At 41.1% G+C, this 16816-nt stretch overlaps 1 protein-coding gene across 6 annotated transcripts in view; it reads left to right on the top strand.

The window, feature by feature from the left end:
• CBX5 (chromobox 5) overlaps nt 1–15769 on the top strand; it is a 45037-nt gene extending 29268 nt beyond the window's left edge. For all 6 annotated transcript variants that reach the window (XM_042946728.1, XM_042946724.1, XM_042946723.1 and 3 more), the window contains 3 exons: nt 2364–2550; nt 5585–5685; nt 7354–15769. In XM_042946728.1, coding sequence (XP_042802662.1) covers nt 2364–2550; nt 5585–5685; nt 7354–7504 — 439 coding nt within the window. In that variant the 3' untranslated portion in view covers nt 7505–15769. The remainder of the gene's footprint in view (nt 1–2363; nt 2551–5584; nt 5686–7353) is intronic.
• The last annotated feature ends 1047 nt before the right edge of the window (nt 15770–16816 follow it).

Raw genomic sequence — 16816 nt, 5'->3', positions numbered from 1 at the left:
ATTACTTAAATAAGTGAATAAACTTTAAAGAAAATAACACTGAAAGATTTTAAGGGTGCTTATTGGGCCCAGTGAATCACCATTGGAAACTCTTGGTCGTTTTAAAGGTACTTGAAACTATATGTGTATTTGAGCTACTGGTAGCTTACATAGATTAAAGGGGGGAAGACAATTTGAGGTAGATGGATTAAAGCAATTGTCCTTACTTTCTCAGAAATGCCCAGGATTTCATTAAAGATGAACAAATTTTGCCCACTTCAGCATTGTCTATAATTAAGTACCTACCTACTGCTTGTTAGGCAATGGTCAGATTTTGCTTCATGTGTTCTCTTTAATTCTTATAACAGCCTTTGGAAGTGTTTTCAGTTTACAGATGAGGAAGTTAGCGAAGTTATTTGCCGAAGATAGTGTAAGCATCTGGCACTGGTTAAGTGCTGGCACAAGGATCCAGTATCCGATTTCTTGGCCCTGATGGCCCAGGCTCTTTTTAAATTATATCATGCTGTCTTTTGGGGGAAAATTGGTTGATGTAGAAGCAGCAGTACTAATATGGTAGGAGAAGAGATAAACCTATTATAGCATTACAGGACCGGCTTGCCTTGCTGTCAGTAGAGACTCTCTCCTATCCCCCCATGTCTGCCTAGTTGTGTCACAGTGTTGGCATGCCTCTTGCTTTTGGTGTCTTAATTTCTTCTGGGATAGTAAGCTATATGGTTTGTGGATTTGGGGGAAAGTTACTGTATGAGGTGGTTTTTTGTTTTTTGCTGAAAGAAGAGCTATGAAGGAGAGTCTTTTCTAGTTTTAGCTCAGATGATTTTGAAATACATTTTGTCTTATTCTCAAGCTCTTTTTGCAGAAGGTTATTTAAATCTAGAGTAAATACCAGATTTTTCCATTATTCTGCTTAAGTCAAGTTATTCTGGCATGTGTTCAAACCATGCCCATCTAAAGACACCTTAAAAAACAATATTTAAAATGATAGTGCATACATTAAATTTTTTCCCAAGTCAGTGAAAGGATTGTAGAAATCATTTTCTACATTTAAATCATTTTCATTCACATATAATCATTAATCATCCTACAACTAAAATACATTTTTAGGTGTACTTTAATATGAACTAGTAATACTCTGTTAACCGAAAGAACTTCTGCCACTGGCTAGGAGTGAAAAGGATGCCTGGTCTGGTTTTTCCCATGTAGGTACATTTCATGCTTTGATTCCATAAGCTTCTGATGCAGTTGGTAGTTTGGTTTTCCAAAACCCATGCCAGGAATACATAGAACAACTTTGTGAATAATAACTGTTTGTTTTTCTCTTAATGGGACTCCCATGATCCAAGTTTAATTAAACTCATTTATTCAGTTTGGGTTTTTTTATTAATATAAAAATGTATTTTGACTAGTAACAGTAGTCTTGAATCCATAGCATTGAATAAAACATTCCAAATCCCACTTCTGAGTTGTCTTCCTACCATTTGCCTATATTCTAATGATTGAAGCCGTCACTACCTTTTTTCTTAACAATTATTTTCAGTCCTTCAATAATTGTTGATATTTCTTCAAAATAAGTAAAATTAGTGTTAGTAAAGTTAGTGTAAACTGGGGGTGCAGGTCTTACTATGTTATTCCTTAGGATTCTCATAGGTATGAAATCACATTTTGCCACTTAAAAGCAGAATTCATGTTTGAGTTTTTAAAAGCTTTATTGAGGTATAATTTACATACCATAAAATTCATTCATTGAAAATGTACAATTCAACAAATTTTAGTAAATTCATAGAGTTGTGTAGCCACTATTAATTACCACACTCAACTTTTAGAATTTCCGTAATCTCCCCAGATGCCCTTGAACTCATATGTAGTTAATCCCAAACCTCAGCCCCGAGGAACTACTGGTCTGCTTTTTGTCTCTAAGTGTGTCTTTAGTAGACATTTCATATAAATGGAATCCAGTAATATATAGCCTTTTGCATCTGGTTTCTTTCAGCTTATTATTTTTGAGGTTCTTTCATATTGTGGCATGTATTAATTAGTATTGCGTTTCTTTTGTTGCTGAATAGTATTATTATGTGTAGATATACTGCATTTATTCATCCGTTCACAAGTTGATGGACATTTGAATTGTTTTCTGTCTTTGGCTGTTAAAATGCTGCTATAAGTAATTGTGTGCAAGTTTCTTTGTGGATATATTTTTTCATTTCTCTTGGATAGATCCTGGGATCAAATTTATTATCTCTTTTAAGTATAGGTTTTTTTTTTCGTTTTGCCTACCTGTCTTTAAGAAAGCATTCGATTTTTTTTCCCCCTCATTCTTTCCGTTTTTTTTTTTTTTTTTTCTTTTTCTTTCCATTCTTTGTGCCCAGGGAGCACAATACTTGGGAACCTGAGAAAAATTTGGATTGCCCTGAGCTAATTTCTGAGTTTATGAAAAAGTATAAGAAGATGAAGGAGGGTGAAAATAACAAACCCAGGGAGAAGTCAGAAAGTAACAAGAGGAAATCCAATTTCTCGAACAATGCTGATGATATCAAATCCAAAAAAAAGAGAGAGGTAAGCTTCCTTTTCCCTTTTCCCCACAAACAATTGTTTTGCCACTCGCCCGCCCTCCCCCTGCCGCCCCCCCCCCCCCCCCCCCCCCAGCCTTATTATGGTTGTTTCTTTTCTAAGGATGGTTTGCAAGGTAATTTGTTGAACAAAAGAGCTTCCAGGGAGATATGTTTATTGACTACAGCGCCCCCTCCTGGCTGAGTGAGAAATGTAATACTGTATGCAGTTTCACTGAATTGTATTAAGGTGGCAAAATTAAATCCCTCTAAAACAGGCAGCCAGCCACTCCCTGTCTTTTCCATGAGTAAGGCAGCTAGGTTATCTTAGATGGGGAGGGACTTGACATTTTTAAGTCTACAAAAAGGGTTTTAAAATGTTTACTACTTTACTTTTTTCCTTTTGTTCCAAAGGTAGCACTTATTTTCAAACTTTTATATTCTCTCACTTTTTAAAATTGAGGTGTAATTCGCATAACATACAGTTAACTATTTTAAAGTGTACAGTTCAGTGGCATGGGTATTTTCTCTTTTGATCTTATTCTACATATTCCAAATAAATTAATTTTCATCTCTTGAATCTTTTTATTGTTCAGTTTGGAAAGTGTGTTTATGAAATATTGGTTTGATTCAGTTGCTTTAATCCTTCTGATCTTCAGCTCTCAAATAACTAGCATAAGCACTGTTCTTACCGCTCTTTTTTCATCTATCTGTGTACACACACATACATACACACACACCCCACCAGCTTCCACTCGTTTATTTCAAGGTTATGAAGCCTTTTGTGGTGAAGGATGTATCTATCATACCTTTAACGTTTAATAAAATAAAAGCATAAGTCCACTTCTGAATCTTCAGCATTACTGCCATAAGCGTCTCTATTTATCTTCATTCTACTTGGTACCCATTTTTCTAGAACATTAGTTCTCAGCCCTGGCTGCATATTAGAATCACCGGGGGGGGGGGGGGGCTTAAAAAAAGAAAAGATCCAGTACCCAAGATGCACCCCAGACCAATTACATTTAGATTTCTGTGGGTCGGACCCTAGGCATCAAAGACCTATATATAAGTGATAGAGAAAATGGGAGATCAGCATTCCAAAAGAATTGAAAATAAGAGTGAAAGATTGGAAGCTACAAGTGAAAGTGGACTCTGGGTTTGTGTTTGTCTCCTTATTTGTTTCCCTGATTAATTTTATTTTTTACAACCTTATTTTTTAAAACTATTCTGGTGAGGGGTGTATATCATTATGGTATAGTGTACTGATGAGGATTTGAGAAAGCCTTCCCTTCTCTAAGGAGCTAAGACTTGGTTCTTTTTTTTTTTTTTTTTTTCCTTTTTTATTAGTCCTTTGTATTCTGTTTTTTTGTCATTTGATTCATTTTCTAGGTAAGTAAAGAGACCAAATGGCACAGTGTAAGACTTGTGACTAGCCATTTGTGCCATATAGTTTGTTTTTCCTCAACGTAAGGTTTCTGTCCTTTTGAAAAGGAACAATCTGGCTTAGACCTACTGGCCAGCATAGAGAGTTGTCTTCCAAGGCCAGGTTCTGATGCCACTGACCTTGAAAACAACCCCCACACGTCCCTTACATTGTAATGCTCATCTGGGGCCCCTGACAGCATTCTCAGCAGTGCTCCCGGCTGTCAGGTAGGCAGCCAGAAAGATAGGTGATTGTATGTTTTAAAGATACAGGAGGGGATTACGTTTCTTTCTTTAGACCACTGCAGAAGAAATTTGTTAGTCGGCATTATGCCTGATTTAAGATTACTGCCTGTGTGATGATTTTAGCATTTTCCTCGCCTCGGCTCCTTTTCAGCAGCTTGAACATTTTTCTTCCCTTCCCTCCCTATGTGGCAAACTGTTTTCAGCCGCCAGCTATGATTTACGACTCAGTTCGTGCGCCAGCATTCCAGCTGTGAGCAGCTGTGTGCACATCTGGGAACCTCCTCCCCTTAAGCGCCCCCAAAAGAGGCTGTGTTTTGAGTCAGTATCTCCCCTGATCCGTGCATGGAATTTCCTTCCCAGTGTGGGTTCTGGTATCTTTGGGGACCACCTGGATCCTGAATACTTTGTATCTCAGAAAAAAGCAGGGTGAATATCAGATCAAAGAGATTTTATTATGAAAATCAGACATCAGAGATTTAGTTCATTTGGGCAGTCTTTCTAAATCTTTTTTATGTTGCCACTAGATAAGCTTGCATTATTTTCTATAATAAGGTTTTTAAAATTACCTGGTTTGTCTAAAATTTCACCATTTTGCTCGCAACCAGTGCCATCACCCTTGAGTCGGGTGTACTCTTGTCTTGATTGCATGATTACATTTTGGCCAAGTTTGAGTAATCTAGAAAATGATCAGTTTGTTTTAAATCACTGTCCAGTTCTGTTCTCTAATGAACAGTTCTGTTCTCTCCTTCAGGAGGGGATGGGCATAGACCAGGCCCTCTTCTCCAAGCATGTGGGTATTGCAGTATGTGAGCTCTGAAAGAAATTTGCTGTTTTATGGTACTGCCTTGAATCATTCTTACTGCTGTTCTTTCATACATATAGAGGACTATGTTAAAAAAAAAAAAAAGTATTAGAAATATTGGTCACTGTTAAACTAAATGTCTAAAAAATTAAGACGTGGTATATTTGAAGTTTATAAAGCGAAAAAGGGTTTAGTTCAGGTAAGCATGGACTTGTTTATCATCTTGGAAGCAGCATTGTAGGGGTAGTCAATTCATAATATCAAGGAGGTTTGATTACAGGGTTAGATGAGTTCCTAGATGATGATTTCAGGATGTCTTACGGGATATGAAAGAGTTTTGGGGGCCATTTCCTAATCCTGTGAAGGAGTATTAGAAAGACAACTGCATCTTCTTACAAAAATATCTCTTAGCATCACTGTCACTGGCTGGCCCACTATTGTATTTCTTAAGTTCTAAGAATTCTTTGAATTGGTGACAAAATGAACTTAGGTTGTGCTTTGTTGAGCTGAGAAACAGGGTTTTTTTTTACTCTTCTCCAAGCTGTAAACTTTCTTTATCTTCTATTTATAGCAGAGCAATGATATCGCTCGGGGCTTTGAGAGAGGACTGGAACCAGAAAAGATCATTGGGGCGACAGATTCCTGTGGCGATTTAATGTTCCTAATGAAATGGTGAGAGAGATTGGGCCTCAGTGTACAATTGTGTTTCTTTGCCAGTGGCTTGAGTTTGTATGGAAGATAGGGAAGACCGAGTATTCCCCAACAAAGAATTTTGATTGTCAAAGATCTTTGGCTCATATCACCTATTAGTATTAACGGGAATTATGATCGAGAATGAATTTAAGATATTCCCAAGCTTTGGTATTAAGCCAAATTACATTAGCTCCAATACCTAAGGTAGCTTTAGGTAGGAACCCTGTAGACATGACCTAACCATTTATTTACACAGTTCTGAATCATTTACCATCAGACCATGAGCCTGTGGCCATGAGATGGGAGTTGAGTGAGGCTTTCTGCCATCACTGAGGATCAAAACAACTGAATGATGTCTAAAAGAGAAAAATAATCTCAACAAAAAGCTTTAAGACTAATACTAGCCAAAGCATAAGTTATTTCATCCGGTGGAGGGAATGTCTCTTAGAGGAAAGTGTAGTTACTTCCCCTCAATTTGGTTTCTTAAAGACAGGGTGATTTATGGTGTGGCCCTCACCACCTCTCTGTTTCCAAGTATTCTGGGCTTGTGATTTAAGCTTGGTCTCTAGATAGAGGCTTCATGCCGCATTGCTGCTGAGGAAGCTAATTTACCTTAAAAGTTGTAGAATCAAAAGGTTTAATATTTTATCTGATCGAAATTTTGCTGGTAAATTACCCAGAAGCCTAGATTTGAAGAATCATTATACTCTGTCAGAAGTAAGGAGCTGTATTGACTGCTTTTTCCACTCAGCCATATGCGTTACACGATTTACATTCACATATTAACTAGCTTTTTTTCCCCCACCGCAGTCCAAATTTGAGTATCTGCTCTGAGCTGTGTGTTTTCCCCTCCTCTTTTCATCTGTAATACTTACCTCTATGAATTAAATATCTCCGTTTTCTAGAAAAGGAGGTAGTTGTCTTTGCTCATGTGTTGGTGGAATTTTAACTTAAAATATTTTTTTTCTCGATTTGGAATCCTGGTTAAGACTTGCTGTGTTTTTCTGTCCTACGTGGTAGTAGAGCCTTTGTAAACTTGGATAATTGAGATTTGCAGTTAATTCCTACATTTCATTTTAGTGACTAAATTTTACATTCTCCTTTATTCTCCCTTGTATAAGTACTGTTGCTGACTTAAATTTCTGTTTTCTTATTATTCCAATCCATAGTTCTCTCCAAAAGGACAATGAGCGTTTAAAAGGCCACAAGATGAGGAAGGTTAAGACCTTTTCACTCAGATGATCCAGAAACTGGGTTGATCAATCTGTGCATAATCAATAGGACTGAATGTAGGTTTGATCGTGTGTTCACTCACATGCTCATACACACAAATCAGAATTACAGGAGCGAAATTTATATAATTTCATTTTCAGCCTTTTGATTAAGCCTTCTGTTTTTCATCTAAGTTCTAGCTGAAGACTTCTGTTTCTGTCTGATGTGGTAGTTAAATGATACTCCCTGGTAATTTTTATTTACTTGAATTTCTCCTTGAAAATACTGAGCTGTTAGGGTCCTTCTCACCTTGAAATCAAGATGGAGAGGAAATCAAGTCTGTTAAATCCATATAACAACATAAACCTTGGTTTAGATAGATTATCTCTCATTCTTACTTCCTCTCCTTCTAAGTCTTGTATTCTCTCTCTCCAGGAAAGACACAGATGAAGCAGACCTGGTTCTTGCAAAAGAAGCTAATGTAAAATGTCCACAGATTGTGATAGCATTTTATGAAGAGAGACTGACGTGGCATGCCTATCCTGAGGACGCGGAAAACAAAGAGAAAGAAACAGCAAAGAGCTAAAGGAGGGGGTGGTCTCTGTCATTTCTCTTTGTATATAATACATTCACCTCCCTGCCTCCTCTCCCTTCTGCCCACCCTGTTCTATCCTAAACACATCCATAAAAAATGTGCTTATCACTGTGCTCCACAGGAGAAATGTTGGTATTGGTTCTCTTGTAACATAACTGATGGTCTGATTCATGATAAGTGTCTCTCTGTGAAGACCAGGCATTTACATACTGTGTGTAATTCCCACAATTTTTTCCTTTGCCCTGATCTCTTCCTTCTGCTCCCCTGTGACCTCAAGATGAGTTTTAACTTTTTAAACATCTTAGAGTCTTGATCTTTTCAGGGTTAGTTGCTTTTTAGATTGGGGGATTTTGTTATAATGATGATGAATTTTGGTTTCTTGCTTTGGTTCTTAGAACATGTTGATGACCAGCTAGCTTTTGTTTTGAGATGTTGGGATGGAAAAGATGTTCCCATCTTTTTAAAAAGCCAATAGCAACTGCCTACCTGTTGGGGCTTTCCCAACCTCATTCAGCTCTACCCAGTAGAATACAGGGTTCCTGGTGTGGTCTTCTGGGCCACCCTCTGTTGTTCATCCCCACTCATCCTCCCAGAATAGCTCCATCCTTTCGAGGACTTGAAATTTTACACTCAAATTTGTCAAGGCACTCTTAGCTCCAGGACTTTTGGCCTTGTTTCTTAGCAATCCTTGATTCTACTTCTGCAAGGTGGTGTAGTCGGTCATACAATGACAAGAATGTTAACTGTGGAGATTTTTAGCTATTAGTACATGAGGATGATGGGGTAGGATATAATTGTCTTTATTACCACATATGGTATATATGTATTATTTCCTTCCATCCCTCACATTTGGACTATATATTTATGTAGGTGTGAGTGACTGCCTGGTGCTTGCTTGTGCCAAGGTGCTAGGCACCCTCCAGCCCTGCCAACTTTTGTGGCCTCCCAAAGCATTCCTGTTACCAAAGAGGCTTCAGACCTGACTCTCACTTCTCCGTGGACCCAAGTGTCCCCTCCATGCCATTATTTTCAGTGGGGAATTCTTGGAGGGGAGCCATGGCCACAACATCAAATTTTAAATATTCATAGTGTTTATAGTCCTAAATTTCCTGCTTTGTTGACTCCTGGATTTGCCACCAAGAGTCCCCAAAGTATTATAATACTCTTCCCTTTTTCCACCCTCAAACTCTTTGTTGTATCTTATTTTTAAAAATGCATTTCTGTGGAAGACTATCACCTTAGAGTGACAGGCCCTGGCATTAGCATGCTGGCACAACCTTCTGTCCCTACTCAGCAAAAGATTTCACTTTTGGCTTCCTCCTGCTTTGCCATTATATTGAGAGATTATTACCATATCCTTCTGCCTTTGTGCCCCAAGAAATGCCCTACTTCTCTTTAACCATTTTCTTTCAGGTGGGGGGCGGGGGGGAGGGTGGCTAGAGAAACAAGACTAAAAGTAAGGAAATAGCAGGGTTATGAGCATCTGTGTCCCAGTCCAAAGCTGAGGAATTAAGAATAAATGCTTGAAATAGCCTTAACTCTAGAGTTCACCAGCCATTGAGGTTGTTTTCGTTGTTGCTTTTGATTTTTAAAGCATGTAGCTGTCTGGCCAGGAGCATTCAGCCATTTCTAGATGATTCAGAGTAATCGGGGGAATGGATAGATTGCTCCAGTCCACAGATGAGCTGAATAATATGCAAATCATATACCCATTCATAGCATTTGTTACCATTGCTTTCCTGCTCAGCTGCTGATTGAATTCTGTGTGCTTGTATAAATTATGTCAAAAATTATACTGCACAGTTGAGAAGACAGCTGTTGCTGCAGTGACATGACAGACTGGAACAATGAAGCTTTTGGTTTAAGTCATCCAGGAAAATCCTTCTGAATGGTAATGTGATTGGGTGAGAACTCCTAACCCATAGCTCAAGTGGGTAGGAGTTTTTATCTCCATCTTTCTTTACTCTGAAAGAATTCAAGGTCTAGATCAAGTGCTAGATAATTGCTTAGTACTTAATCTGATGGGCATCTAAAAGAAAGAAAGGATGGTCAGGAAACAAATTTGTCCTACAAAGAGCCAAGAATATCAATTAGGGTAGACAAGAATAAGACAAAAGTAGGCCAGAGCCCCTCAGGAGGTGATCTGGGTCTGTTGATTTGCAGGTGGAGAAAATCACCCCTTATCCATGTAGCCAGTGTGCCTCCCAGGAGCAGTGGGCCTGTAAACTACAGTGACAGTATTTTTAAGACCAAGACCTAGCATTGGACAAAGAACACCATGGAATTATTTTGTGCTGAGATTGGTCCCGAGAAACCTGGGGCATGTGGTTGCCGTGGTTATAGGTAATATTTAAGATACTCATCAAAACCTGATTTTCTTTTAACAAAGGAAGTATCATCTACAACTCATCAGCCCTTTAAAACCTTACTCTTCACTCCATGTTTTCTGTTCACAGTTTATTGAATCATGGTCTTATACTGAGTGCTGCCAGCACGATTTTTGTTGTTTTCCCTGACTACCCACAGCTGCTTCGGTAGGAATGTAGGGAGCCAGGGGCCAGTATTGATTTCAGCCCTCAACAGAAAGGAAACCAGATGCCCGCCTGTGCCCCGGCATTTGTTAGTGCTGAGTAGCTGTGCTGGCCCTTGCAGAATTGCAGCCTCAAAGGGAAACCTGTTTTCATGGGGCTTTCTCCTCAGAAGAGTTAGTAGCCATGGGCTAAGCACTCCTAAACATCTAGGTCTCAGGTACTCGAAATATGTTTTTCCTGTGTTTAGTCTTCTTTCAAAACCTCTTTCTGATGCTGAATTTCTTCTTGTAATCAACATTCAAGGACCTTCCTTTCCACAGAAAGTAGCAGAGTCTTGCCCAGCAGAGTTTTCCAAGGTCAGGGTAGCTGCTTTTCTGAGCCCTGAGCTCTGGGCCAATGCCCTCATGTTAGGATTAGCTGTTAGGAACATCGGTCCTGATGGAAGCACCCATTTTTAACCTGGAGAGGGCCGTATCATTTTCCCTCTGCAGTCCAGTTTTCATCTGCTCAAGGGAGCATTTGAGCCGGTGGTGTTCCTTGATGCTCACAAGTCTAGGTGGTCCTTGGCTGTCTTACAGCCATATCTGTGAACTGCTTTTGATTGGTGATGAAAGATTAGTCCTGTTTCCATAGCTTGGGCAGTTAGGTTATTCTTAACTCTCTTCATTTCTGTTCTGTAGCTGGCCTCCTGGAGGCCATTTTCCATCTGTTCAGGTCAGATCCTAGGGCTTTTGGGAAGGTGCTTGGGATTTTCATCTTGTGATTCTGTTGGGTTGGCATTTAGTCTAGCTCACCTAAGGTACGGTCAGGGGTCAGAGGGATCTATCTTGTGTCTGGGCTGGGGAGCAGTTTTTGCCCTTAGGGTTTGAATTTGAGGGCCTAAAATACTACTTCGCAATGCCATGAGAACCCCAGGAAGGGTTGTGTCATCAGATTTGAAATGTGGAAGTTGTTTCTCACAAATGAGGTCAAAGGAAAAGCTCATTTTGCACCATGATTCCATCCTTTTGGTTTAGATTCTTAGAGTAAAAATCACACTGTTGCGATCTGTACCTTTGTAATTGAATCGCCAGGTAAGCATACCTGTGGCAGGGTGGAGAGAGGAATGGTCTGGATCCAGTGTATTCGAGTTTGATGCTGGCTTTACCGCTAATTGTAACAGTTACGTTTTCAAAAACAGAGATATGACCAGCGTTGCATCCAGGAGTATATGCTCAGAAATCAGTGTCCCCACCCAATTAATAATAGTGGATTTGTATTGAACTGTCCATATTCCAGCCACCTGAGTGTACGTCAACATTCTTTTTATTCAACAAGCATTTTATTGGCCTTGGGGGTACAAAGTTCAAGAAGACGCAGTCTCTGGCCTTAACCTTGATGCTGATGTGGGATGAACTGATTGTGAATAGTTCAGTGTAATAAATACCATAAATGGGGACATGTTTCTGACTTGGGGGCAGTAGGAAGGTGACAGTTGATTCATATGTGGAAAAGACCTGTGACCTTGGATGAACTGAGCTAACTGGCCATAGATGGACTACAACAAGGACTTGCTTTATTCCAGAAGATAAGGATAACTGAAGGTTGGTTAGAAATGCTGTCGCTGAGAGAGAAAACAGGTGAGTGGGGATTGAGAACCCCTCATTTTGATCCCTGTTTTAGGCTCTTTGCCAAAGTATTTCTTAAGATCTAGTGAATCCTTGTTTGTGGAAAGCGTATTACCTGTGTTGCATATCCAGTTCGGTGTTGGTGACATTATTGTGGGTTCTGTAACACTTACTGCCATCAGAGTTGCTGACACCTTTTTCATTTTCTCATCCCTTTTGGAAGAATTAACGTGAGGTTGGCTTTAACTCTGAAACAAGGACATACTTTTCAGTGACAAGAGATTAGCCACAGAGAAGGCTTGGGGCACATCTAACATGTGAGCCATGTATTCTGTGCAGTGTAGTTTTATTTAACACTACAGGGTGGTGATTTCTGTCCTGGAAATGCACATACCCTGAAGTTTCGGATATAATTAATCTAGGGAAGTCGAGGGTGAGGCCTAGCCCTGTTAAGAACCAGTTTAACCATAAGAAAATTCTCCGTTCTGAACCGTATAACCACAAGAAAAAGATACTTTTCGCTGCCTGGGTAACTGAGAATTGACTGACTTTGGTAGAATTCCCAGGAATGAAGAGTAACTGTTCTGGAAAATTACAATGTGCAGGTTCTTTGGATAGCTTCATAAAGACAATTCTAATTTCTTTGTGCTTGTGCTGGATTTCTTGAATTGTAAACTACCTCATCTTGTCTTTTTAGAGTGACTTCAACTTGTCATTGCCACTCTATAACATCATGCTTGACTTTGGTGGTTTTCTAACATGGAGTTTTTTCTATGCCTTGACAGCACATTCTCTTGCCTTTTCATCCGGATCCTCATTTCGTCATCTCGTATTGTTCTTCTGTCAGAGAAATGTTTTAAAATAGCTTAAAATCTTGGTTTATGGGAAGTGATCCTCCACTGCTATTTGTCTCTGGGATCAGTAAGAAAGAGTTAAAACACGGCGGTGGGGGGAGGGGATAGAACCTGCACTGGAGGCAGCTGAGGAGGGAAGAGCCATTAATTAAGACAATTTCAAAGTCAACTGATTGTGATCATTAATGTCACAATAGATCAAAACCTAATTATCACAGCCTAGGTAAGAGCCATCAGTATTAATCGGAAAATCTAATAGGAAACTATTATCAAGAAATTAGGCTAAATTGAATGCAATGAACTTTTTATCTTGCCAGTCTGTTTGTGTGTGAGTGAGAGAGAGCGAGCGTGCGCGCGCGCTAAAGCTGTCTGTGTCCCCTGGCATTGACAAGTATGACCTCACAGTTGATCTAGGCGCCAGTGGCCAGTTCATCACACTTTTTGAGGAATTCCAAACAGACTGAACCTGAACTGTCATTGTCATTTTAATCAGTCTTGAATATTACCATCACCTGGGCTTGTCCAGTGTTGGTCAGGAGTAAAAAAAGGTGTATATTTAGATCTTGGGATGGTCGGTCCTTCCTGGCATTAGAGTAACCCTGGTGGACATTATACCATGTGTGTTGGCAAATCATTCTTTGAGCTTCTGAGGTATGTTAAGAGTCCAGCTACTCTGGCTACTGTGAGTGGGGGCACAGAGGAAAAGAGGGGCTTCCTGCCTGGAGATTCTTTAAGGAGACCCGAGAAGATAGAGTTTAATTGTGTCACAGCACTTTTAAGGCTCAAGTCCGTGTTTTGCAGTTTCCAGTAGCTTTAGGATTTGATTCAAAGCTAGGACTGACTGTGTATTTAGTTTTTTTCCCCCTAGTTTTAGGACAAGGGTCTTAATCATTACTACCAGAGTCCAGCCGTAGTCCAAAGGAGGGGGGAAAGTGCTTTTCCTTTTAGCTTTCTTTTGTCAAAAAGTTAGGCCCCTGTCAGGATTTTAAAGAATATTACGAGAGTCTTACAAGTAGTTCTAGAGAACACTTTATCCCTTCTCCCTGAATGGAAAACTAGGGGTCACCATTCACATCCTTAATTTTGAGAGCCATTCATGAAGATACTGCAACTCCTGAGGTTGGGCTGGGACAGAAAGTTGGAAAGATGCCTTGTGGCCATTGAGGGGAAGGACAGTGGCAGCAGAAGGATCCCTGCCTCCTGCCTCGTCCCATAGGGACTGCTGCTGCCACCGGCACTGTTGTTGCTAATCTTGCCCCCCACCCTCTCCCCTCCCAACCTTGCAACTCCATGCACGATCAAGATCACTGCTGTGGACAAGGTTCTTGTTTAAATGAGGTTTTGTTCTTGAATTTCAGGATTTAGGAGTAGGGGTTCTCACACAGAACTCTGGGAAATCAGCGTGACTTAGTCCTTCACGATAAAGTGAATATTTCTTTATGAAAGAATTCATGCCCTTAATGCTTGAAATGGAATTTTATTTGCAGAATATCCATTAACACGTGGCTTTCAGAAGCAGTTTGTGTCTCCAAGCTTCCTTGTGTTATGCCAGATAAAGAATAGGCCCTCTGTTAATACTTGTGGGTTGATGGAGATCATCTAGTTTGCAGTGTAAGGTGTACCTGCTGACTTCCTTTGCTTGCAAGTGCGCCCTAAGAAGTAAAATGCCCTGGGGAGTGGAACAAGAATTGAGTGGATGCTGACTACGTGTGCCAACCTCCTCAACTGATTCATAATGGCTGACCTTGGGCAAGTCACTCCTTCCAATGCCTCAGTTCCCCATCTGTCAAATGGGGTTAATGATACTGACCTACCTCACAGGGGTGTTGTGAGGCATTGTAAATCAAAGTTGGTAGAGTACCGTAGGGTCCTCGCTGGAGGATGCCTTGAGCCGAAGTCTAAAGTCTAGGCCTGACACGGGCTTTAGTCCTCACTGAGCTGTCCCAAGGTTGGAACTGCCAGTGACCTCGGCAAGTTCTCTGCCCCCCACCCCCACCCCTCATCAAAGCTGCTAGTTCAGATGTTGACAGTGTTTTTGTGAATGTTGGAGTCTTAATAGTCCGGACTTAGGATGTCATGGGGGAAGGCACTTAGTATTTTCTATGTCTTGCATCCACGAAGAGAGGCTGTTTCAGACCCAAGAGTATTGGATTAGGGAACCACGAGGCAGGGACGCTATTGCTTGTTTCTGCAGGTTGGGTGTTAAGGTCCTGTTCCCCATGGGATTGGAGCAGACTCCAGCTGTCTCAGGAGCAAAATGAACACAGTGGGCTGAATTTATAGCGTTGATTTTATTGCCCCCTGAATGGAATCACTGCACCCTCGCCTCTCCATAGGAACCAGCTGGTTCAATAAACATAACCACTTTGTCCATCCCCTACCAAAAAAGAGCCACTGTGGGAAAGTTTTTGTCTAGAGATACATTTAACACTCAGAATGAGGCAGTGATACTCCTTAAAGCTTCATCCAACTTACTGTACTCATTTGTCCTCTTTTTCTCAGTGTCCACAGTCTGAATCTGACCTTGACCTCTTTTTCCTCCGGTTTGGGAAAACTTTGGACACTATTTCTACTTGCCCAGATGTGGGCTCAGCCAGCTCCTCTTCCCCACAGGGCTCTTTCTCCTTTCCCCTCTCCTTGGCCCTAGATGTGTAACCCATGGAAAAGCACAAGGTCCTGGCCCCTTGCTGCAGTCACATTCCGGTTCTCCGCGCTCTGTGGACTTTGTTCACTCAGCGCTGGCGGCACCAGGTGGTTCTGTGGAGTCCTGGAGGGTGGAGAGCGCACAGTCTGACCTCCTGCCTCCTGCCAAGTAGCCAGGAGTTGACTCACCCGTGGCCCAGCAGCCCTTGCCCTTTCTCACAGGATGGGATCCGAGAGACTCAAGAGGCTGGGCTTCTTTCCGCACTCTGTCCCATCCTGAGTCACAAAACACATCACACTTGGTAGCCAGATTTCTAAGTGGAAAAATGGGAAGTTGAATTCTCTATGGATCTTTTTGGTTTGTGGGGGAGTTTTGGTTGTGTTTCTTGGTTTTAGTTCAGCCAAACATGTCTGCTTTTCATTTTTTTTTTTTTTATTTTTTTAGGATAAGTGATATATATATATGTTCGCCTTTTAAATGTAAATGTTTAAAAGTAGGCAATTTATGTGTTTCCACAACTGACATTGATGCAGACCTCATTCTCTCCCCCTCTTCCACCCTCTTTTCCCTCTTTTCATACTCTTGTATTGGTTCTAATAAATGGTTGCTTTTCAAATATGGATCCTGAGTGGTGGTTTTGAAGATGTGGGTCTGACACCCTTCCTTAACTTGGGCCCTGGAATGTCAACTAGTCACAAATGCCTTTCCGAAAGAGCTGCGAGACTTCCAGAACAAGGGCTTTTTTCCTGAGGATTGTTGGTCTCTGACTTTCTGCAAATCGCCACAGGGTGGCGCAAGCCTGAGGGAATAAGAGACCATGTATCCTGTTCCCTATTCTATTCCCTAATAACCTGTTCAGACTGCCTTCCTGGTCTCTGGATGCACTCAGCGCTATAGTAGTGGCCCAGAGAGTAAATATTAGCTTCAGCCTCCCAGGGACCCCCAGAAGAGTCCGCTCCTGGTTATGAAAATTTGTGGAAAACCATACTGACCATCTAAATCAGGCTTGAAAATCCCAATGTGCGTGAGCTTGTAAATATAGCTATTTTATTATCTTTTCTGATTTCCTTCACAAGTGCCAAAGAAACTGTTTCTCTGAGGACCTGATTGTGGGTCAGGAACGTGGTGGGGTGGGGGTAGGTAGCAACTGGAAGTTGGATTAGGAGGAAAGTATGTTAAATAATAGTTTATAATTATTAATTAGTAAAAGCCTGATGCGCTTTTCAATCTAATGGAGACAGGCAGAAACTCTCACCAAAGTAGGGTGAGGAAGCCAGAGAGGTTCCAGAAGCCAGACCTCCTCCCACTGAACTGCAACCGCCCCCCCCCCCCCGCCCCCCGAAGGCTGAGGCCTCGTTTCCACATCTCTTATCTGCAATTCTTCCCTCTCGTTTTCCCTTCTTGCTGCTGAGTTATAGGGTCTCCCCAGCCTAATCTCGTAAAGTCTTATGAAGACATCTGTAGGTTGGCTGGTTTAATGGTCCATGACCCCATAAACATGGGACAGGAGAGCCATTTGGTCCACTTCAGAGCCAGCCCCTTCTGGACATTATTTATTTCCCACCTCCAAAGCCTGGGACTGCTTGCCCCCTTCCTTCCCTTTCCTAGCAGCTCCCGCACCCTCGCGCCACTTTGTCTCTGCCCAGGGCCCGCAGAAGGTGCGGCTC

Source organism: Panthera leo, chromosome B4, assembly GCF_018350215.1.
Source record: "Panthera leo isolate Ple1 chromosome B4, P.leo_Ple1_pat1.1, whole genome shotgun sequence".
Lineage (NCBI taxonomy): Eukaryota > Metazoa > Chordata > Mammalia > Carnivora > Felidae > Panthera > Panthera leo.
Note: the sequence above shows the minus strand (reverse complement) of the source record. Positions and strands in the feature narration are given on the sequence as shown.